The sequence below is a fragment of the Monodon monoceros genome, unplaced genomic scaffold (assembly GCF_005190385.1).
Source record: "Monodon monoceros isolate NGI ecotype Baffin Bay Population unplaced genomic scaffold, NGI_Narwhal_1 Super_Scaffold_11, whole genome shotgun sequence".
Lineage (NCBI taxonomy): Eukaryota > Metazoa > Chordata > Mammalia > Artiodactyla > Monodontidae > Monodon > Monodon monoceros.
Window position 1 is genome coordinate 44,658,735 of NW_021703767.1, and position 23,667 is coordinate 44,682,401.

A 23,667-nucleotide genomic window follows, 5' to 3' on the forward strand; every position below is an offset into this window, starting at 1 on the left:
CCACGCACCGCTCAGCCCGTGGGTTCTCTGAGCGCGAGGTCCGACGCCGCCACGCTGCAGGCGGTCCGGGCCCCCGGAATCCCAGCGCCCACGGCTGCGACAATGCTCGTGACCTCCACTGCGAAGTCACGGCCGCACGGCGACGAGAAGACCTCAGTGAGCCGTGGTGCCAGGCACCCGTCCCTATCCAGCCTGATGTGACTCTCCTCTGATGCTTGCTCTCTTCCTTCGCTCTCCTAGGACTAGCAGCGGAGGCGGCCGCAAAGCTGAGGCTCTCGCCCTACTGGGCAAGTTCGGGCGACCCGTGCTGAGGAGTGGTCAGGCTGGTCCGCCACCGCCAAGCTCATCCCGGACCCGGTGCGTTTGCCCACAGCACTCGCCCCCCTCTGGCGGGAGAAATGTAGAGAAGTCGGGGGTAGCCGTGTTGGGAGCTGACTAGCCCTAAAACGCTGGACGCTGCTGCCGCGAAATGGGGAGCAAAGTGCTTGGGGGACTAAGTGCGGCCTCAGAGATGCCGGGGAAGCGGTTCTCGAGGCCGAAGCGTGGCGCAGACGCGGCCGAGCTGCAAGTTTCTGCTCTGCGGGTCGGTGCCGTCGCCACCTAGGCGAGGGGCTGAGGGCGCAGCTCGGTAGCTCGCTCTCACAGCTCGTGGCTCCGCGGAGCCTTTTCAGTCGTTCGGCTCGCGCCGCACTGGCCGGAGGAAAGTTCCCGCGGCCCCCGCCCCCTTCACAGCTGCTGTGCGCTCCTTGCTTTTGGCTCTGCAAGAGTCTACTTCAGTTCGGAGAGGCGCTCGGGCCGTCAGAGCTGCAGGAGCTACCCGCCGCACCTGGTCCTCGTCCCTCCCCCGCTTCCGGCCGTGAGGCGCCCTCCCCCGCCCCCTCGTTCCCCTCCCCCAAACTACAGCCAGAGCTAGCTCCTGCGCGCACGCTCTCCCGGGCCCAAGGGAATAGTGCTCGCGCGAGCGGGACACTGTGGTGGATGCAATTCCGCTCGCCTACAGCCGCCAGGAGCTCCCTGGCGCCTCAGGCAGCGTCCTCCTCCGAAGCAGCTGCGCCTGCCCCTGGGCAGCCTGGACCTTCGTGCCCTGCCCCCGGGGCCTCGCGCGGGGGGCGCCCCGGGACACCCCCTGTGGGCCGGGTGGAGGAGGAAGAGGAGGAGGAAGAAGACGTGGACCGGGACCCGTACCCTACGCGGAACACCTGGCTGCGCTGCTGCCACTTCTCTTTAAGGGGGAGAAGAGAGCCGGGGAGAGCCATGGGGGGCAGCGAAGTCCGGGAATTTCTTTTGCAATTTGGTTTCTTCTTGCCTCTGCTGACAGCTTGGCCGGGCGACTGCAGTCACGTCTCCAACAACCAAGGTAAGGGACGGGGCGCAGAAGCGAGAGGGGGCGGGAGGAGGCGGGTGCTCTGAGGACCGGTGCATTGGTCGCCTTCTGCAGGTAACTTCGTCCCGGGGTAGGCTTCTCCGGGCTCTCTACACGAGGGGGTAGAGGGTGTCCCCTCCCCAGAGCGCCCTGTCCACATCGGCCGGGGCCGGCGACCTCACGAATTCCGGTCCCTTCTGCTTCCAAGTGAATTTAAACGGATGTGTGAGCATCAGCAGCAGTTGGGTCGCAGCCCTGGCGGCCGCGGGCCCGCTCCCCGCTGCGCGGTCTGCGCTGGAGGTCAGGCTCTGTGGCACAGGCTTAATGGAGACTTCTGGCTCTCTGCGGTCGCTCACAGCACGGTAACATGTAGGTATCTCCCACATGCCTTCAAGAAGGCAGATCGCTCTCGCTGTAGCCTCTGGCCAAATACTAGCCTTTTGCCTTCGGTAAACTAAGCCGCCCTCGCCCAGCTGCAACCCCTTTACCCCATCCAGACCGAACGTAGACTTGTTGGAAATTATTCCGAATTATTTCTAGCCCAGATGCCCAAAGGGGCCGGGGGATAAGTGTTAGGTGTGAATTAACAAGTTGTGAATATCCTATTTATAAAGTCAGGTAAAGTGGTAAAGTGAAGATGAATAGTGTGTGAAAAGTGAAAGTGTGGTTTACTGAATGGAAAGCACTGAGAATTTTTGAACATTTTCTTGCCTTCTATCCAGCAATCTTTATGAGACGTATCTCATTGGATTTCTGCTATGAATATTTAAGGATCTATAAAAAAACATCACCTGCATAATCTAAATCCTCCTAGACTAAGAGATGAACAACCGTAAAAGTTTTCCAGCATGTACCTGGCTTGATGCTCTCACTGGCACTGTGATGACTACCGATGTTACCTGTTATGTCACACTTTTACAAATACTTCAAATATACAACTTCAATTGTAGTTACCATTCAACATATAAGGCTTCAAAATAATTTGCAGGTACATAAATGGAGGTCAGATGACATGAAAGTGTGCATCGTTTTTGCAAGGTGAGAAGGTTGAGAGAGAAGGCAAAACAACACAGCCTTCTTTTTTGTTATCAACATGTATGACCAATATGTTAGAATTATTCAGAATCAATATTCAATTGTTCTCATTTATACAACTGGTACTTTTGACATGTTTTTCTAATTCTTTCTCTTTTTTTTTTTTGACCTGCCAAATTGCAATCACAAATGCATATGTCAGTTTGAAAATCCTACACAACCATCATGCCTGTGAGGATGTATCATATGAGTACCACCTATAGTGCCATACTCTCCTATGGCGGTGTATACCTTCAAACACATCCCTTATTTGTTTTCAAGGAATATTGGCATTAAATATCAAAGGGGTAGTTACTTAATCTACCTCTGAAAATAGAAGATTGTTAAAAATAACGTGTAATTATTTGACCTTTTCATTGAAAGGAGAGAGGAAATTTTTAATAATTGGAAGATCAGACATTTATGTTGTACCAAATGTCTCTAGGGCTACTAAAGAGATGTATACTTTGAAGTCAAGTTTACTAGAGATATTTTAACAGTTATTTCCTTGCAATCATTTCCCTAAATCAACATATATTTTTTCATTAAGTGCTGGTAACCATCCAAGGCCCTGAGGATACCAACATAAATAAAACACATGTTACACTCTTCACATGACTAAAGTGCCATTCTACCAAAATGTGTCAAATGTTAAAATATGACATTTCAGCTATTCATATTAAATTTAAGGACATAGAGAAGTTGTTTGTTAACCTTTTGCAGTAATTTTTATCTATTTTAATGACTTTCTCATACTTTTAAAAGACATTTTAACTAAAATATTTACCAATTATATGTAATTTATGTGTGTTTTTATAAGTTAGCTTAACAGTGTTAGTATTACTCAGTTTACCCAACAATTAAATAAGATAAGTAAAGGTAGTCTCCTAAAACTCTTAATTTGAACTTGTACTAACATGCTAAAAACACAGGCTATGCATTACACTTGGCTAATATAGTGCCTAAAGGCTAAGTTGGGTAAAATTTAGAGAAGTTCTTCAACAGAAGATTATAGAGAAAATATGCTCAGATTTTTTTCATCAGACACCAATGATTCCTCATAAAATGCTTTTTACAGCCTAAAGTCATAGTGATTAGAAATTATGCCTAATAATACTTTGAGATAATTTTCAAATACTGAAATCATCACGCTAATAGTTAATAAAATGTGGAACTTCAAAATGTTATTTTTATGAACACTTGGGGGATATTTTCTTATTTGTAGCTTCATAAATAGATGACATGAATCAACATATCTTACCAATTTGTAAACATTGAAAACATGAGGTATTACAGAATTATTATAGTATGTACACAATATAGAAATACTAATGTAAAATATAAATCAGACTTTTACACATAATAATAAACATCAGTAATACGATGAATAGTTAATTTTAAGGATATCGTATTCATTTTCCTAGTAACTTTTCATCCTAAGAGCTAATGGAATTTATGTTTTATTTTTAAAATTTGTTATGGAGGGTAAAATTTCGTTTTTATTTAATTTGCCTTCTCATTAAGGATATTCACAAGGTAAACTTTTTAATGTTATTTATCTATTTTTACCAAATCATATAAAATCTTTCATGGTTGAATGAAGGAATCACCCTCTTCCCATTTCCTAGTTTTCCATACGTAGGCATAGTAAAACTATCAAAAAAGTGAACTACCTCATTTTTAACCTGGTGCTTAAGATGGTGCTAAGAGTAACTTGAGTACAGGAAGCATCTCTTCTCTTGTTTTTTTAACTGCTGTGAAGCTCTGCACTATAAAGACAAATCAGTTTGACTCTCTCTTCCTGTTACCCAGACCTCCTTGAATCCATCAAAAAGTAGAGTTGCTTCCTAGATCACTTCATCTGATTAAGTAAGTGAAAGTGTGATTTGTACTCAGATTTCTATTATTCCATTAGTCTTCCCTCTATTTATAAGAGGGAAATAAGTATTTATTTCGTGTTGGTAATTTTTATGTAAAAATAACAGATTTTACCCTCTTAATATATGTAAACTTTTATTTCCGTACTAGTAGGATACTTAGGAGAATATAAAATACAATCTTGTTTCATATGTAAGTAACCAGGTGTATCAATAACAGTGGTTAGTAGCCACCAGGGATCCATTAATTCAGAGATTACTCTGCTTTAGTCTAAGAGTTGATGCATCTCTCAGGGTGTGACTCATGTTTCCCAAAATAATCAATACTCAAATAATATATTAAATCAAAATATGGTTTGAATATGAGAGTCTAGAGAGCTCATTTTACTACCAAGATTGTGTGAATTGATCTTTCTCCTCCACCCAGGAAATTCAGTGACAAATGAAATTAACAAGGAAAACAGTAGTCTGAATCATTAGTTTCATTGAATTTATTAATTTGAATGAATTGAGTGTAAAATACACTAAGTTGTGTGTAAATACAGGTGAACATAGGTGAGCAGAAAAATATCTGCTTAATAAAATTCATAGCCCCAAATTAGTTGAACTTCCATAAGTGTTGTTCACAAACTATAAGTCTGTTGTTCTAATATTTATTGAAGGGGAGGAATTGAAATATTTTCGGAAAGGTCAAGAGTGAACTTTACTGAAAATATTTAACGTTGTGTTAAATAAGGAAAACTGAATGATTTATAAAGGATATTTCTAAAAGACCTTTCACTTATATAAAATTTATTTTCAGCAATAAACTATAGTTGTAAAGGTGCAGATTGTAATCTCATGTTTTCTTATTTACCATAAGTATAAAAACAACCTAGAATGCAATTTTATTATGCATTTACAAATTGAAATAAGCCATTGTGTAATTAGTCATTATGATTAGTGTTTAAAATAGAAATATAAAATATCATTGATATGCATTGATCACCTAAATGTTTTTTGCTCTGGGTTTGGGATAACACTGTCTAAAAATTTTTTCTTACACAAAAATTATACAGTGTTCTTTAAGGATCTCTTCTTCAAACTAGGAATAACATGAATAAAGCAGTTTTAATTGAGATTTTCCCAAGGGGAAAATATATATCTAAAATTAGTGGTTAAATAACATCATTTTACATTTTTAATATTTTCAACTTTTCTAATAAGGAATTTGTATTACTTTTATGTTACAAAATTAAATATTGAGAAAAATACTAGAGTTGAAATTCCCTTCTTCACTAATCACTGCTGGTCTAAATAACTTAAGTGCAAAAGGCATCATAGATTTCTTGTATTTCCTTCTACCAATCCTCTTTCCCTATGACAAGCACCATATCTCAATCTTTCTCTTTCATTCTTTTCTTTTCACACACATGAGTACTTCTGACTATATATTTCATTTGTCCTAAATGGCGAGAGAACAGATCTTATTTTACAGTGTACATAGTCAACTGAACCCCCAAAGTAATAGAAGTTTCTTCATTGTGTTCTTGACTCAGCATTTCTTGGGAGTATAAATATGGTGGAGATCAGTACATATAGTTAAGTAATGTAAAGGGATTGACTTTGTTCAGTGCACTTTGTCAATCATGTAATCAAACTAAATTTGTACAGAAGGATTAAATTGTTTATACAGGGCTTCCCTGGTGGCGCAGTGGTTGAGAGTCTGCCTGCCAATGCAGGGGACACGGGTTCGTGCCCCAGTCCGGGAAGATCCCACATGCCGCTGAGCGGCTGGGCCCGTGAACTATGGCCGCTGAGCCTGCGTGTCCGGAGCCTGTGCTCCGCAATGGGAGAGGCCACAACAGTGAGAGGCCCGTGTACTGGAAAAAAAAAAAAAAAATTGTTTATACATCCACAGTGTTATTTTAAAATAAATATTATATATATTATATCATACATATAAAAATTGTGCAACATAATTTAATGTACTACATCTATAGTGTTCTGATCAACTTGCAATTTCATTAGACTGACATTAGTTCTTTAAAAAATGGAAATTATATTACCTCAACTTTTGCCTTATTTTATTGAGTACTGTGTTTTCGAGTTTAATATTTAGATGATGAAGAGAAAAAGAATAAGTAAGGCAGACTTTATAAATGCCCTCATGGAATTTATTTTCTAGTAAGGGAGACTGACAAAAAAATATTTAAGTAAATGAAACTATATGCTGTGCAGGAATGAACACAGGCACTGAACAAATAAAAGGAGGGACCTGCTATTTTAAATGTGATGGTTGGAAAGGCCTATCTGGGAGGTGACATGTAAGCCACATTCTCAAGGATGAGAAAGAGCTAATTGTACAGAATGGGAAGAAGTGCATTCTAGGTAAAGGGAATTGCCTGGTCAGTGACCTTGAAGGGAAATGAGCTTGACACGTTTGAAGAAATAAGTCCAGTGTGACTGGACCTTACTGAGCAAGGAAGAGATTTAGCACAAAGTAAGGTTTGAAAGATAGTGAGGAACCAGATACCACAAAGAAAACAAGCCATGGAAAGGAACTGGGTTTTAATATTATCCTAGGTAAAATGGGAAGCTATTGAGAGATTTTAACTATTTTTCATTTTAAGAGCATTATGGCTAGTGAGCAAAGAGATGATTGGAAGATGGCAAGAGTAGAATTAGGAGTCTGTTGCAGTTACCTGGGGGGTGGGGTATGGTGGCCTGGGTAGAGTGGTGGTAGTGAGATGGGGAGAAGAAGATGGATTTGAGATACATTTTGGAGTTAGGATTATGGGATCATCTTATCATTACAGAAAAATAAATGTAGATATTCAACATTTATATCACTTCTTTTCCAAAGGGCTGAAAAAATTTTCCATTACTCCCCGTAAAAATGACCTTGCTTATAATAATTGATAATTGACAGAGGATAGGAAGGGTGGGGTGAGGCCCACTTTCCACTCTATTCAGCTCAGACTATGATTTAAAATATAATCTTAACAGTTTTACTATTTCAAACCATTGTCAAACCATTGTACATAACATTGTACACTCATAATGGATCAACAAATGAAATTTTTTAATGCATTTTTGACATGACAACTTTCCATATATAGTTGTTTTTTGTCAGAGTGGATAATGGCACACATGGGCGGAGACATCTTCACAAAGTAATATGGTAATCCAACAGAGTCTATTAAATATAGAGCAATATTTGGAAGTTTGGCTTATGCACCAATTTTGTTCATCTTTGTTATGATCAGATTACTGTTACTGAAAACAAAAATGTAAGTGATACTAGATATCAAATAAGCGTGTTTCACATATTTTCTATTAGTCTTCTTTTATCTCTGCATTTTGTTTCAATGAAGAGAAACAAATACACGTTCAGAAAGCCTATAAGAGATCCAGAAAATGAGATCTTAAGATGAGGGAAGAAACTATTAGGCTCTCCACTAAACAACAGTATATTGCATGTAATTTAAAAAATTTCCCTGACCAGTTATTATTCATTACAGTGAGTTGCATTATAATAATAATTTATGAATGTAATCATTAAATAGAATCATAAAAATTCCTAACTTAGTCATATATACTTTGTATATATTTAGAAAATTCATACTCTGGAAGTGCTTCATTTAAACATTTCTAAATATTCTTAAATATAAATATTCAAACATAGTAAATCTTATATTTTAATTTAGTGCTTAGAATGTTCTGGAGAATACTATTGATATATTTTTTTTTTTTTTTTTTTTTTTGCGGTACGCGGGCCTCTCACTGTTGTGGCCTCTCCTGTTGCGGAGCACAGGCTCCGGATGCGCAGGCTCAGAGGCCATGGCTCACGGGCCCAGTCGCTCCGCGGCATGTGGGATCTTCCTGGACCGGGGCACGAACCCGTGTCCCCTGCATCGGCAGGCGGACTCTCAACCACTGCGCCACCAGGGAAGCCCTACTATTGATATTTTATAGTGATTTCCTTTCAGTAAACATTGACTTCTTATGGGATATACAATTTTGTTTTTCAATGGTAAATATTCTAGAACTGAGTGAAAACATTCGTTCTTCAAACAGATATTTATCAGAGGCCTACTATTTGATAGGCAGTGTACTTACCATATATAAGAATTCAAGGAGAACTTTCCCTCCCAGAATATATGATCCAGTGAAGGGTTTCCGGTCTCTTTCCAAGTCTGGCAGGAAAATTTTCTGTTTTCTTAAAATTAGATCCAAAATTAATTAGAAAAACTTTAAAAACACATTTGTTATATGGTAACATGTAACAAGTACTGTTGTTCAATTCTCAATATATTTATGTACCACTTATTTGAAAATAATTTCTATTATTTCATTACAGTTTATCTCAAAGTTAAAAAAATAAGTCACTCAACAGTCACATATTAAGAATCTCCCTGTGTCAGGCATTATGCTGGGTTCTAAGTCTACAACAGTGATTATCATACAATCTCTGTTCCTTAGAATATCAGTCTTCTCTGTTGATGTTATATATCCTTGAGTAATTGATATTTACTCTTTAATTACTTGATGATTTTTATGAGATGAAGAATTTTACAGTAAATGAGATGATGAGGGAGAGAAGGAAGGGGCTAAAGTAATACTACTAACACTTTCATGTGGTTTATTTGTAAAATTGCTTCACAAGGATCTTCTAATATTAGTTTTATGGGTGGGCATATATTCTATTTAATTACATGAAAAGTAAACATAAATATGCATTTAAAAATACAACCATGCATAGAAAATATAAATATTTCACATCTGTAATGGCTTTCCATGGACTGACAGGTAGAGGGAGATTTTGTTTGAAGGATGTTAGACGAGCTTTTTATGGTGTGTTTATTTAAGGTGGATTTATTATTAAAAACTATGGTTAATGGTGAAGAAGCTAGTTTCCAGTTTCAGATAGCAGCAAGCATACCTTTTAATTAAGCTTTGGAGTGGGAACTGGGATGAAAGTATGTATTTTCAGTCCATGTACTGAAAAATAGATTCAGCTACTTTCCCAGGATACTGCTGTGTCCTCTAGCTGTTGGCCTGTTTGATGATCTGAACTTGCTGGATATAAATGAAAAATCACCCCTATTCCTTCTATTTCATTTTATAACTTCAGTTGTAAAGTTGTACTTAACTTTTTGATCATAGAAGATATAATATCTCCTTAGAAACTGAATGTTCAGGAGGTAGAATTAGTTATGTATTATTCTTACAATGTTAGGTATCTGTGGATATATGGGATATTTATGTACGTAATTTATTTACTTATGTTAACTTACTAATAACATAACAGTAGAATAATTACGTATTCTTTCAGATTATTATTATAATACTCATATTGGTGGTACACGAGCCTTGCAAAGAGAAACACATTCTTGTATAGTACATAGAGTATAATGTATAGAATAAGGAAAAGTACTTACACATGATTTAAAAAAAAATCAATATATGAAAACTTTCCTACCTATGATGACTAGGAAATAAAAAGGTATTACATTAATATGTATTCCAAATAAGAATTATCTAAAACTAATTAAAATGATTGCCTCCAAATATGAGTTGAAATATATCTCAATATCACCTTAATTTTTACTTTTAAAGGAAGAAATTTGTTCCTTATATTGCTATGATACTTTAATATTGCTAAAAATAATTAAAATTAAACATTTAATTAGAAAATTAAACTGTAGTGGCCAATGAATGTTATTCTAAAAATTGATATCTAAGACAGCTGAAGTTTATTTTAAAATATAATACAGTAGCTAAGTAGCTATAAACACGCAAAATGAAAGAAAAATAGGGATAGAAAAAAACTGAATTATGGTACTATTTTTAAAATGAACCTAATTGGTTAAGAAATCTCTCTTGTTAATATCGTGGGTTAGAGCCTTATCTCTGCAAGTATAGAAATGTCCTGATGACAAACAACGTTAGCTAAATCTCTTTTAAAAAAAAATCCTGAAAATTTCCTTTCACTCTCCTTCTGGATTTAAAGTATACTTAGACAACATTTAAACTGTGAATGCAAGTGAAAATAATTAGTAGTTGCCATTATGTGTGACAGGAAAGAGTTGAGCAAACTAACAGCATTGCACAAAATCATAAGACTTTTGTCAGTTTCTAAAATTAAATAAAATCTATGCATTAGTCCACTTGTTAACAATTATAATGCCTGATCAACAACAACAAAAAACCCCAAGACTGCAGTAGCCACAACAATTTCATAACACTAGAACATTTAATGAGGAAACTACCGTTTCCTTGGCTGTTTTACATGTTCAATTTAATGAGGGAGCAGTCAGAAAGAGATCCTAACTTCTATCTGAAAAAGAAACAGAATTTCAGAAGTGCATATTGTTGGTATAACATATTGCTTAGCATGTTTTAAAATAAGTGAAAAATAACATGCTCCAATTTTATTTTTATGATACTATATTAGAGCAAAAATTGTACCTATATTATAATAACTTACTGTCTTAAAGTGTTACAGTATAATAACTTCATTTTATAGTTTAGAAAACTAGAGTTCACCCCAGTTATTAAAATAGCAGGTAGTTTGTTTATTTAAAATTCCATGTGTAAGAACCTTTATGATATTCACTAGTTTATGACCAAAAATCCATGTATATATATGCACTGTTTTTTTAGATTTTTCAAGAGCTCTATTACCTAGTAAAGCAAAAGTAAAATTTAAGAATTTATTTTAAAGTTTAGTATTCTGGAATTTTAAGTACTTGTTAAAGCTAAATGAAAATTTTCCCTGAATTTATGAAGCCTTAAAATCAGATGAAATTTTTATCCTGTTTCTGCTATAAAGTTCTGAAATACTTTTCCATTGTAATATAGATATAGTTATCTTTGGGTTTTTGTTCATTTTTATTACTTATATATAAACACTTCAGTGCTTAATCTATATGGTTTATTTGTATATATTTTCCTAGAATTCTCAGATTAGTTCAAAATTAAGTATATATTCATCCAAGTTTTAAATGAAATCTGTTGATACCTACTATGTTTTTTCACTGTGCTGGGAACAGGAAACGTAAAGATGGGTCACTTTGCCCTGGACTTCTGAGAGCTTAAGATTTAACTAATGAGGCTGTTTATATGTCATTGAATAATTGACAAAGCAATATGGATTTAGCTGTTCCATAGATAAGTTCACATCTATGAACTATTGTTTACAGAGATGAAAAGGTAAAAGTACCATTTTCACTGATCTATGAATTAGTATATGGAGACATTGAGAAAAAATATTCATTCAGTATGTTGACCATGACCCTATATTGGCACTGACTTTGTGTACCTGCTAGAAATGAAATAGGATCTGGCCCCTGACATTAAGAACAACGTTGTAAAGTTGAAGAGATATACTTAGCAGTTAAATACTAGCAATATAGCAGAGAGAAAGGGAAATAATTTTAAAAATTATAAACAAAAAAGAATCTTGAGTTACATATGGGAAATGAAAATGAGTCTCACATTTATCAGGATTCATCATCATAAATATATATAAGCAATAAGAGAAAACAAGTGACTCCTCTGGAAACTTCAATTTTTAAGCTACCTTGAATTAGTTATTCTGCACTTGAAGATTAAAACTTACTCTCTGTATAGGTAAAAATAAAATCCAAGTGAATAATATCTTAGATTGAACATAGTTTTTTTTTTTTAACATCTTTATTGGAGTATAATTGCTTTACAGTGGGGTGTTAGTTTCTGCCTTATAACAAATTGAATCAGCTATACATATACATATATACCCATATCTCCTCCCTCTTGCATCTGCCTCCCACCCTCCCTATCCCACCCCTCTAGGTAGTCACAAATCACCCAGCTGATCTCCCTGTGCTATGCGGCTGCTTCCTACTAGCCATCAGTTTTACATTTGGTAGCGTATATATGTCCATGCCACTCTCTCACTTCGTCCCAGCTTACCCTTCCCCCTCCCCGTGTCCTCAAGTCCATTCTCAACGTCTGCATCTTTATTCCTGTCCTGCCCCTAAGTTCTTCATAACCTTTTTTTTTTTATAGATTCCATATATAGAGTTTTTAAGTAAATGGCACCACTTGGCTTTTTCATTAAAAGTTTTATCATATTCTTTAAGAAATAGTGTGTTTGATGATGGTGGCTGCTTTTAAAAAGAAACAGCACAAAAACTATAAGAACACAAAATCTTGATTTTAATGGATTGTATGTGGTTTTCTCTTCTGATTATATTTAGATGATGGTAAAATTGTAAAATCTGTATGATTTACACTATATGCAATTTAAAGATTAAAAATGTTTCTCTAGTTTCTTGCCATCTCTTACCATTCTTGTTTTATTGTGATTCTCTTCCCTACCTGTATTAAATATTGGTTTTTAGAGGTGTTTCATAACTTTGAAATTGCTAGTATTCTTTAACATTTATGTTGAGAAATTAGATAAATTACTCCTTGATAGATCCTGTATTTTATATTTGAGAAATGTGCCTGTAGAAGAACATAGAAATTGCTGCCAGAATTTGGTATTTTTAAACAGAGAAAAATCAATGGCAGATTATCCATGATTAGCTGTTGACATTTAATTTGTACATTTATAATGTCAAAAAGCACTGAAAACTGTCAATTTAGTTTCTAAATTACAATAATATTCTTATTTTCAAATCCAACATTTTATGGTTCTCATCTGTCCTTCAACATAGAGATATATTTAAAATAATAATTGAAATAATTGCAGATCTTTTGACAAGCTGGACTTTAAATAATTAACTGAAAAATTACAGATTTGCTAAAAAGCCTAATGAATTACTCATCTCTTTGTGAGCATCTAGGTTTGTTGTTGTTGCCCTGATCATTATTTCAATACCGTAGTGCAGGCGTTATTTCTAACTTATGAAAATAAATATCTTTATAAAGGTATATTATGATTGGATTAATATTTCTTCTCCTTTAATCATTACACAATACCTAGAATATGGTCATGTATTGCCATGTCATAAAAATTATTTTAATTCTGTGCTAGAGTATGTATCGTAAGTCTTTAAAGTATTTTCTCCTCCAGCAGATGATTTGCCTGGGCTGTGAGAATCTGAGTTGTTGTCAGGCTTTACTAGATTGAGGATATTTTTTGAGGTTTGATATCTTAATTGTAAAAGATTATGATTTTAAGTACATCCCACCACACATATGCCACATTTATTATGGAATAGATCCCATCCTCCAAATGCACACTAGCTTGGTTGGAAGTTCTGCTTCTAATGTGGCACCAGAGTGTAGGAAGCTTAAATAGTATCTATATAACTAAGGAAAAAGCCATAAATTTTCTTTTTAATATACTTGTCTCTGATATACTTATTGTCCAGGTCCAAGATTATCCTGTTCAGTCAGTTGCTCTCAATTTCTTATAAAAATTTTGGACTTAATTCTCTTCTAATGCAAAATTAGGGAATATTTCATGCAAATGGACTATTTTAAATTTATCTTCTTTAGCTAGTCTTAAATTGGAATGATTATGATTTTCTTTTATGTGTAAGTTCTTTATATACTACTTACATATGTCATGTTAATTCCAAGTATTTCCCCCAAGTTACCTTTAATTATGTTTATTACTGTTTGTATATCAAGATTGGCTTCAGCCTCCAAATTTTTCCACTTATCGTTTTTCCCCTCTAATATTTGCTTCTGATGACATGCACACATTGAACAATAGGCAGGAATAAATGCCCATTTACCAGTCACTCTAATAGTGCTTTATATACAAACGATAAGCTACCTGACAAAATGTCAGTTGTAACTAATGTAACTTATGCTGAAGTGGGATTTCTTACCTTCCAATTTTAATCTAAATCCTCCCAAATTCACTTATCTAATATTCACAAGAACAAGAATGGCTGATACCTACCTAGTTATAGGTAGGTAGAAGAGGGGGAGGAAAGGTAGGCTCAAGTTATAGGAACATTTACCACATGGAATGAGGATGACAAAAAAGCGGTTGCACGTGGCTCTACTGCAGGTGTGACATTATGCTAGATCCACATACATACACAATCTTCCAATATTGTGTAGCTTGGGAAAACTCCTTGAGTGGAAAAGCTAGAAAAAAGTTGAAAGGGGGTTGAGAATTTGAGTAAGAGTTTAGGCTGAATATCTAGCTGAAATCAAGGAACTTTCCTTCCTCAGTGATTATTTCTCAACACTTAATCTTTTTGGAAGAGTTTATAATTTTATGGAGTGATGTCTATTAATCTTTTTCTCAGTTATTTTTTAGTTTTTTTAATGTGTAGAGAATCTTTGCACATCCTATTTAACTGTATTTTCTAGATGTGTTATGGCTTCAGGTTAATATATATCATGCCTCAGAGTGTGCTGTGACAACAAACATTTCTTTTGAAGATGTAAAATGTTCTAGAAAGCAGTTAAGCAGAAAGTTGAAAAATATTCATATACTTAGATTATTAATTCCACTTTTATGAATTTAAATTCTAGGGGAATGCATGGATAAAGACAGGCCAAAATTTATATACAGGACTTTTCATTTCAGCCTTATTTATCAAACTGAAGAATTGGCATCCAAGTTAATGCCCCCAGATAGGAACATCTTGATAGAGACATAACTTCCTTTATTTGTAAAAATTTCTTCGATGAGGGCATGTGCATCAACAGGAGTCCCAAATCCCTCAATGTGAGATGGTGGAAAAACTTGTTTTGCTACTGAGAGAGCACATAAGAGAGATGATAGGAGAACAAGGAAGGAAGCCTTTGCAATAGGAGCAGTCTGATGGAGATTCTGGGATTTGTTTAGAGTAGCCAAGAGTATGGTTTAAAAATGATGGTGTCTGTTGTTCTATTTGAAATTGTTCGCTTGACTGCGGTGTTAACCATTTCCCCTATCTTCACCTCCAACATTTTATCAAACTCTGTTATACTTCAGAAAAACAAGAATAGAAATCAGTTCTAATTTAAGTTCAAAATAAGTGGATAGCATCTTTGTACTTAAAGAGGATGTTTCTCTGGAAAACTCAAAAATGTTTTGTACTCAGCAGTCTCTCCCATTAATACACCTGTAAAAATGTATCTCCAGTTGATGGAGGATTTGACATAGTAGGAAAAATGAAGAAAAAGACCGAATGCTTTTCAACTGTGTATATTAATTTAATTCTACCACTTTATCTTTTTATTCCACCTTTCCAAAGTAAGTAAGCACCATAAATTACTGCACTTATTTTACTAATGGAATTTATATGGACGTTAAGTTACTTGGCAAAGCTGATAGAGCAAATTAGTAACCACAAAGGAAAAAGAAAGCAGGCCTTAAGCCTGTTAGATCAGTGTACTTTCTAAATGAGAAGGAGAATTTCAGGCAACTCCTAGAATATTAAAAGTGCAAAGGTATTGAATTTAAATATTGTTCCTCTACATTAATGTCTAGAGAAATTTCTAAAACACTTAACCTATATCACTTATAAATATTGATAATCTGTTTTAAAAGAATAGAAGAATTTTTTGGAAAATTATTTATAAAAAAGGATTTCTTTTACTGGATTATACAACTTTTTAAAATTAGCATTTAATAGTTATGACTTTAAGTAATATGCCATTTTTACTCCCATTTTCTTTATATATATTATTTTTGTGGTTGTAAGGCCCATTACTGTGTGCTTTTGCTTGTATGTTTATCATTTGTTTGTTTACTAATTCATCCAGATGTTTAAACTGCTTGTTAGGCACTGTACAAGCAGTCTTGATTAATGAGCAATAATGACAATTTAAGTATCTAATGAGAAGCTGTACAGTTTGAGTCTTCAGCCCCAGACTCTCCTCCTTTTGGACTACTTTTGATTTTCCCTCAATTCAGATCTAGCATAGCAACTATCAAGTCTTAATGTCTGTAAGAACTGCTGAAGAACTTTTTCAAATGACAGATTGCTGAGCCCCACTACCAAAGAGTTGGATTTAGTGTGTTAAAGATAGTGTTTAGGACTGTTCATTTTTAATAAACACTCTGCTAAATGTAGATGCAGATGGTTTGAGAAACCCTGACTTAGGGATCCCTATCTTTATCCATTGCAGCAAATAGGGATTAAAGCTAGCTAAAATAAGCAGAAAAGAAATTTATAAGGAATTTGATATCTTATAAATAAAAATTGGATTTATAATATAAATGTTGGATTTATAAGACTTTGGATAAGATGATTCCACAGAACTGAAGAGACTCCTAGAGAACCAACTTTAGCAAAGGATAAGAATAAGGGCAGCACCTGGGATCTAGACATCAGGAATTAATCATCAGTCTCATTGGGCTGAATTGATTTCAACCCTTTTTTCCCTATAATTGTATTACTCAGCTAAAAATATCAGTTCTGCAAGAGTGAGTCTGAATGGCCTACATTGGGTCATGAGCCCCTGCATCATAGAAAGAGTAGGACCCCTTGATTGACAACCTTACCATGACTGGACACTGTGGGGGACAAGGAATTCCTTAAAAATTCTGTCACTAAAACAAGTGGAATGGATAATGGGTGGCCAAAACCTAGCACATGTCTAATCACTGATAGTATAATATAATCTTCCAAATAACTTCTTTTAGAATTTTAGCCCTTACACTAAAAACTCAATTATGAAATGAATATGACTTTTTATAATTAGAGTCTATAGTGTCTCCCAGTTCAGCCCAGAGGAGTTAGGCATCATATTACTACTACCCTCAGTAGAGTATTAGCAATTTAGGAGACATATTATAATAGAATCATGAAGCCAGTCTCCCGAAAGGATAGCATATATTTGCTTTTACTCAAGTACAATTTGAAATATCCCTTGTTATGATAAAACTCTTATCCTGCAGTATAGAAGATAAGGAAACAATATAGATGGCCTGAACTAACCTTTTCTTTACAAGAAATTTGACTTTTACCAAGTGGCTTATACAAAATTTCAGTGCATTCAAAATACTGTACAATATTCTGGTCACTACCGTGTGCCTGGCTAACATGAGAAAATTTGTGACACAAAATATTGTGCCCAATATTGATCCAACTTCCATACACAATTATTGTGCTTTTAAAAATAAACCAATTCCTAAACTATAGAAACAAAATTGATATGCCTCTAAATGTTATATTTTAAAAATATATAGTAAATGATGTTTTAAGGGGCTTGGATTTTAAGATTGCTAGTGTTTCATTTCAAAATAATTACATTTCTATGGGACATTTTCCCAGAAATAGCTGTTCAAATGCAGTATAAATTCTGAGTTTTTGAGTGGTTACTCCTTTCTAGGCACCATTCTAAGTACTTCAGTGTATTCAGTTGTGTAATCTTTACAACAACCCATAAAGTTAATCATTTTTATCTCAGTTTTATAGGTAAGGAAATTAGGACACAAAATAGGTTAAGTAACTTGTCACAGTGTTAAATGGTAATAGAGTGTTATGCATTCAGTTGTGTCCCCCCCAAATTCCTATATTTAAGTCCTAATCTCAGGTACCTAAGAATATGACCTTTTTGGGAAATGAAGTTGTTGCAGATGTAATATGTTTAGATGAGGTCCTACTGGAGTAGGGTGGGCCCCTAATCCAATATGACTGGTGTACTGATTAAAAGGGAGAAATTTGGAGATAGACATGCACACAGGGAGAAGGCTACGTGAAGATTAAAGCAGATATTGCAGTTATGGATCTACAAGCCAAGGAACACCACAGATTGCCAGCAAACAACCTTAAGCTAGGACAGAGTCATGAAACAGATTCTACCTCATGGTTCTCAGAAGGAACCAACCCTGCTGACCTCTTGATCTAAGATTTCTAGCTCTCAGAACCGTAAAACAGTAAATTTCTGTTGTTCTAACCCAGTTGTGGTACTTTGTTATGGCAGCACTATGAAACTAACATGCAGAGTAAGGATTTGGATTTACACATTATAGCTCCAAAGTGTACATTCTTAACCAACACACTGTATTGTTTCCCTGCAGATAATTGAATAAATACATCATCTGTTAGGATGTAAAAGAGATCTAGACTAGGAAAGCTAATCCAGACTAAGAGAGCTAATAACATTTTTCTGGAACCTGATGTGCCTCTTTGTAAGGGCATTGAGAAAGGTACTTAAAAGTATTATTTTCCTTCAAAACTGCCAGTAACAAGATAGAAACAGACTATGACTAAATATGTTTGGAAAAAATCATGACCTGAGAACCATAAATTATAAATTTGTATAAATTAAGTTTATTTAAATATCAAAAAAGTGTCATCCTTAATAACTCTTGAGAGAAAGAGAGAAAATCTTAAGGAAGATCTCTGCTGTACCTGTTAGATGACTGTTTACATGTATTTCAGTTCATGTAGAGCATAACTTTTGCATATACCCAGGCCTTGACTACTAGTGAATTAAACAGGAGAAAATGTAGAAAAATGATTGCTATTACACAAAGACCATAATGGAGACTGTGCATGGTCTTCTGCCCATAGATTTTTCTAATTAAAACAAACAGCCATGGAATTAGGAAAAGTCATGTATAACCTAGGTTTCTTCTGTTCAAAAATAAATGTAGTGAAAAGAAAAATGAGAAGGGAGAGCTAGAAGCAAGTAGGAAGTGTATACTTAGAAGGTATATTGATACCTCAGCTCTGAAATATTAGGGACAATAAAAGCTCAAGATGCCAGAGTTGCTCTGAATTGCCAAGAATAGAGGGGTAATAGCCTAAAAACCCTGAATTTTTTTTTCTCCTTCCAACTCTAAGAGGAGATTAAAGATGAGTTAAGGGGAGGTTTCTGCTTGGATTTAGTAATGGTAAGAAATGGTAATCTATAAAGCAGAAATATCTTCTTGTTAAAGTTTGGTAAGATGCTTGATATGTATTTCGTTATATTTCTTTAATTTTTACTCTGTTCAGTGTTGCACAATCAAATAGGCCTGGGTCTGAATTCCAGTCCTATGCCTTATTAAAATTAATTTCTTAGAAAATGGCTACTGTCTTAGCCTTGTTTTAATTATCTATATAATAGCAAAAATAACACCTATTCAGTTTTATTTTGAGAATTTATAAATGGAATATACCATATATATATATATATATATATACCTGGCCACACAACAACAGTCACAATAATATAATAGTTAATATTTATCTACTGATTACTATGTTTTAAGGACTTTTGTGCATTGCTTCATTCCTTTAAACTAGGAATTAAGTCATATTATTCCAATTTGACAACTGAATTTGACAACTACCTCATAGAGAGTGTGAGGAATTTCCTCAAGGTCATAAGCTAGTAAGTTATGTACAAAATTTTGGAATCAAACCTAGTTTACTATCTTTGAAATAACACAATTAACTATATTACTAGTGGCCCTTTGTCAGGGATACAAATATAAGTAAACGTAGTTCTTTATGAATTTATTGTCTAATAGGAAGAGAAAGTCAAATGGGTGGAGACAACTTCTTGTCAGTGTGGTGATGGAAGTAGGTACAGATTACCAATGGCTTTGAAGGAAGGAAGATGTGGTCACATGTACTTTCAGGCATCAAGAAAGACTTCATATAGGAAGAGAAGCTTGAGCTGAGTGTTAAAATACTAGTCACTATTCATTAGGTGACTAGTGATTACAAATTATTCCAGATAGATGGAATAACAGGTTCAAGGGCCTGGCAAAAAATACAATAGCATTTTGCGGGGTCCTGGTAAATAGTTACGAATAGATAGAGACTTATAAGGAAGAGAGCGGCAGGAGCTGAAGGATGAAAAATAGACAGGGGTCAGGACATGAAGAGCTTTGATCAGCTGTGCCTAAGTGGTTTGTACTTTATTATTAAAAGCCAGAGGTTCTTAACTCTGGCTGTCCATCAAAATCTTATGGAGGGCCTTTGAAAAAATACTCATACTCAGGTCCAACCCAAATCTATCTTTATAAATACATTTTTGTGGTGAATTTTGAACGTCTTTCTTCCTACTCTTGTTAACACCCTATTAAGCATGTAGTAGGCAATAAATATTGGCTAATTGATTGGCTTTTGTTAGCTGATACAGCAACTTCAGAATTATTTTTACTTATTTTGGTGAGTGATGTGAAGGGAATTTTTTTTCATTATTGAAAAGTTACATTTTTATAAGAATGTTCTAGAATTTTAAAAAAAGATATGAAGGTAATAATGACCCAGAATATCAATGTGATATTCTGATATATTTATTATTGATTTACTGATAAATAGCCAAAAGGTGCATTTTTTTGGTGAGCAGCACATTCCCATGTTCCTCCCCTACTTGCACTGTTAGTATTAATGTAAGGCACACTGACTGCATTTTTTCCATGATCTTGAAATCGACAGTATAGTTTTTTCCCTGTTTTAACTTCTAATACAGAACGGGTTTTGTGTGTGTGTGTGTGTGAGAGAGATAATGCAACATGCAGATTTAAAGTTTTTCATTAGTGTTTCAAAGGCAGAAAAGAATGAAGCTAATCTAAAAAAGTCTATCTGGGCATAAAAAAATTCAGCTTCACATATAAGGAGCTTGCGAGTCACCACTTGGTTCTAACAACAAGCAAAAACCTGAAAAGACTGAAAAATCAACTCTTCTTTGATCCGTAAGAGAGGGGAGGACACAGGGCAAAGTGCTTGCCCCCAAGGTTGGAAAGACAGACAGGCAGATGCAGGGAGTTACGGCTTCCCAGAGCAGAGCCTCACAAACAGAAACAGCCACAGGAACCATTGCTGGGTAGAATATGTCCAGCTATCAAGAAAAAAAATTACAAGGTATACCAAATGCAAAAACCACAATTTGAAGAGACAGAGCAAGCATCAGAACCAGACATGACAGGGGTGTTGGAATTATCAGATTGGGAATTTAAAACAACTATGATTACTATGCTAAGGGCTCTAATGGATTAATTAGACAGCATGCAAGAACAGATGGGCAACATAAGCAGAGAGATGGAAATCCTGAGAATGAAACATAAAGAAATGCATGTATATGTATGTATGTTTATATATAAGTGAAATGAATGACAGCAGTGATACGTGGGAAAGAGGAGGAAATAAGACTATTTTGTTATTATAAGGTACACTACCTACAAAGAGGTATAGTGTTATTTGAAAATAGGCTTGCATTAGTTGTAAATGTATATTGCAAACTCAAGGGCAACCACTAAAAGAAGTGAAAAAAGAAGTATAACTGATGTGCTAATAAAGGAGAGAAAATGAAATGAAATTTCATTTAATTAAATGGAATTAAACTGCAAAAGGTAGGAAAAGAGTGAAGAGAAAGATAGGAACAAAGAGCAAGGGCAACAAATAGAAAGCAGTAATGACTGTGTTAGATACTATCCAGTTATACCAATAATCACATTTAATGTTAGTGATCTAAATGGATGAAATGAAAGACAGAGACTGATAGAGTGGACCAAAAAACAAGACGCAACTATATGTTCTCTACAAGAAACCCACTTTATTTTTTAATTTATTTTTATTTATTTATTTATTTACATCTTTATTGGAGTATAATTGCTGTACAATGGTGTGTTAGTTTCTGCTTTATAACAAAGTGAATCAGTTATACATATGTTCCCATATCTCTTCCCTCTTGCATCTCCCTCCCTCCCACCCTCCCTATCCCACCCCTCTAGGTGGTCACAAAGCACCGAGCTGATCTCCCTGTGCTATGTGGCTGCTTCCCACTAGCTATCTGTTTTACGTTTGGTAGTGTATATATGTCCATGCCACTCTCTCACTTTGTCACAGCTTGCCCTTCCCCCTCCCCATATCCTCAAGTCTATTCTCTAGTAGGTCTGTGTCTTTATTCCTGTCTTACCCCTAGGTTCTTAATGACATTTTTTTTTCTTAAATTCCATATATATGTGTTAGCATACATTGGCAGAACACTCTATGACATAAATCACAGCAAGATCCTTTTTGACCCACCTCCTAGAGAAATGGAAATAAAAACAAAAATAAACAAGTGGGACCTAATGAAACTTCAAAGCTTTTGCACAGCAAAGGAAACCGTAAACAAGATGAAAAGACAACCCTCAGAATGGGAGAAAATATTTGCAAAGGAAGCAACTGACAAAGGATTAATCTCCAAAATTTACAAGCAGTTCATGCAGCTCAATAACAAAAAAACCAAACAACCCAATCCAAAAATGGGCAGAAGACCTAAATAGACATTTCTCCAAAGAAGATATATAGACTGCCAACAAACACATGAAAGAATGCTCAACATCATTAATCATTAGAGAAATGCAAATCAAAACTACAATGAGATATCATCTCACACCTGTCAGAATGGCCATCATCAAAAAATCTAGAAACAGTAAATGCTGGAGAGGGTGTGGAGAAAAGGGAACACTCTTGCACTGCTGGTGGGAATGTGAATTGGTACAGCCACTATGGAGAACAGTATGGAGGTTCCTTAAAATACTACAAATAGAACTACCGTATGACCCAGCCATCCCACTACTGGGCATATACTCTGAGAAAACCATAATTCAAAAAGAGTCATGTACCAAAATGTTCATTGCAGCTCTATTTACAATAGCCAGGAGATGGAAACAACCTATGTGTCTATCATCGGATGAATGGATAAAGAAGATGTGGCACATATATACAATGGAATATTACTCAGCCATAAAAAGAAACGAAATTGAGCTATTTGTAATGAGGTGGATGGACCTAGAGTGTGTCATACAGAGTGAAGTAAGTCAGAAAGAGAAAGACAAATACCATATGCTAACACATATATATGGAATTTAAGAAACCCACTTTAAATATAAAGAAACATATGGATTAAAAGTAAATGGATGAAAAAAAAAGTAAATGGAGAAAAATACACCATCCTAAAAATGATCAAAAGAACACATGAGAGGCTGTATTAATTTCAGACAGAACAGAGTTCACAGCAAGGCAAGTTATTGGGTAAAGTAGGGCATTATAAAATGATAAAGGGACCATTTCTTCAAGAAACATTACAGTCCTTAATGTGTATATGCCTAACAACAGAGCACATACTTTTTAAGGCAAAGACTGATGGAACTGCCAGGAGAAATAGATGAACACACTACCATAGTTGGAGACTTCAACCCCTCTATCAGAAATGGACATATCCAGCAGGCAGAAAATCAATAAGCCCATATTGAACTCAACAAAACTATCAATTAACTGGATATAATTGACATCTATAGACTACTTTATCCAACAAGAGCAGAATGCACATTCTTATCAAGCTCACATGCAACATTCACAAAGATATACCTGATTCTTGACCATAAAAAATACCTTAGCAGATTTAAAGAATAAAAATCATCATGTCAGCTTCAACCACAATGGAAATCAATAATAGAAAGATAATCGAAAAAATTAAAAATATGTGGATGTAATC

At 35.5% G+C, this 23,667-nt stretch overlaps 1 protein-coding gene across 2 annotated transcripts in view; it reads left to right on the top strand.

The window, feature by feature from the left end:
- The first annotated feature begins 978 nt into the window (after nucleotides 1-978).
- EPHA6 (EPH receptor A6) overlaps nucleotides 979-23,667 on the top strand; it is an 852,855-nt gene continuing 830,166 nt past the window's right edge. For both annotated transcript variants that reach the window (XM_029214367.1, XM_029214368.1), the window contains exon 1: nucleotides 979-1,357. In XM_029214367.1, the coding sequence (XP_029070200.1) occupies nucleotides 979-1,357 (379 nt within the window). The remainder of the gene's footprint in view (nucleotides 1,358-23,667) is intronic.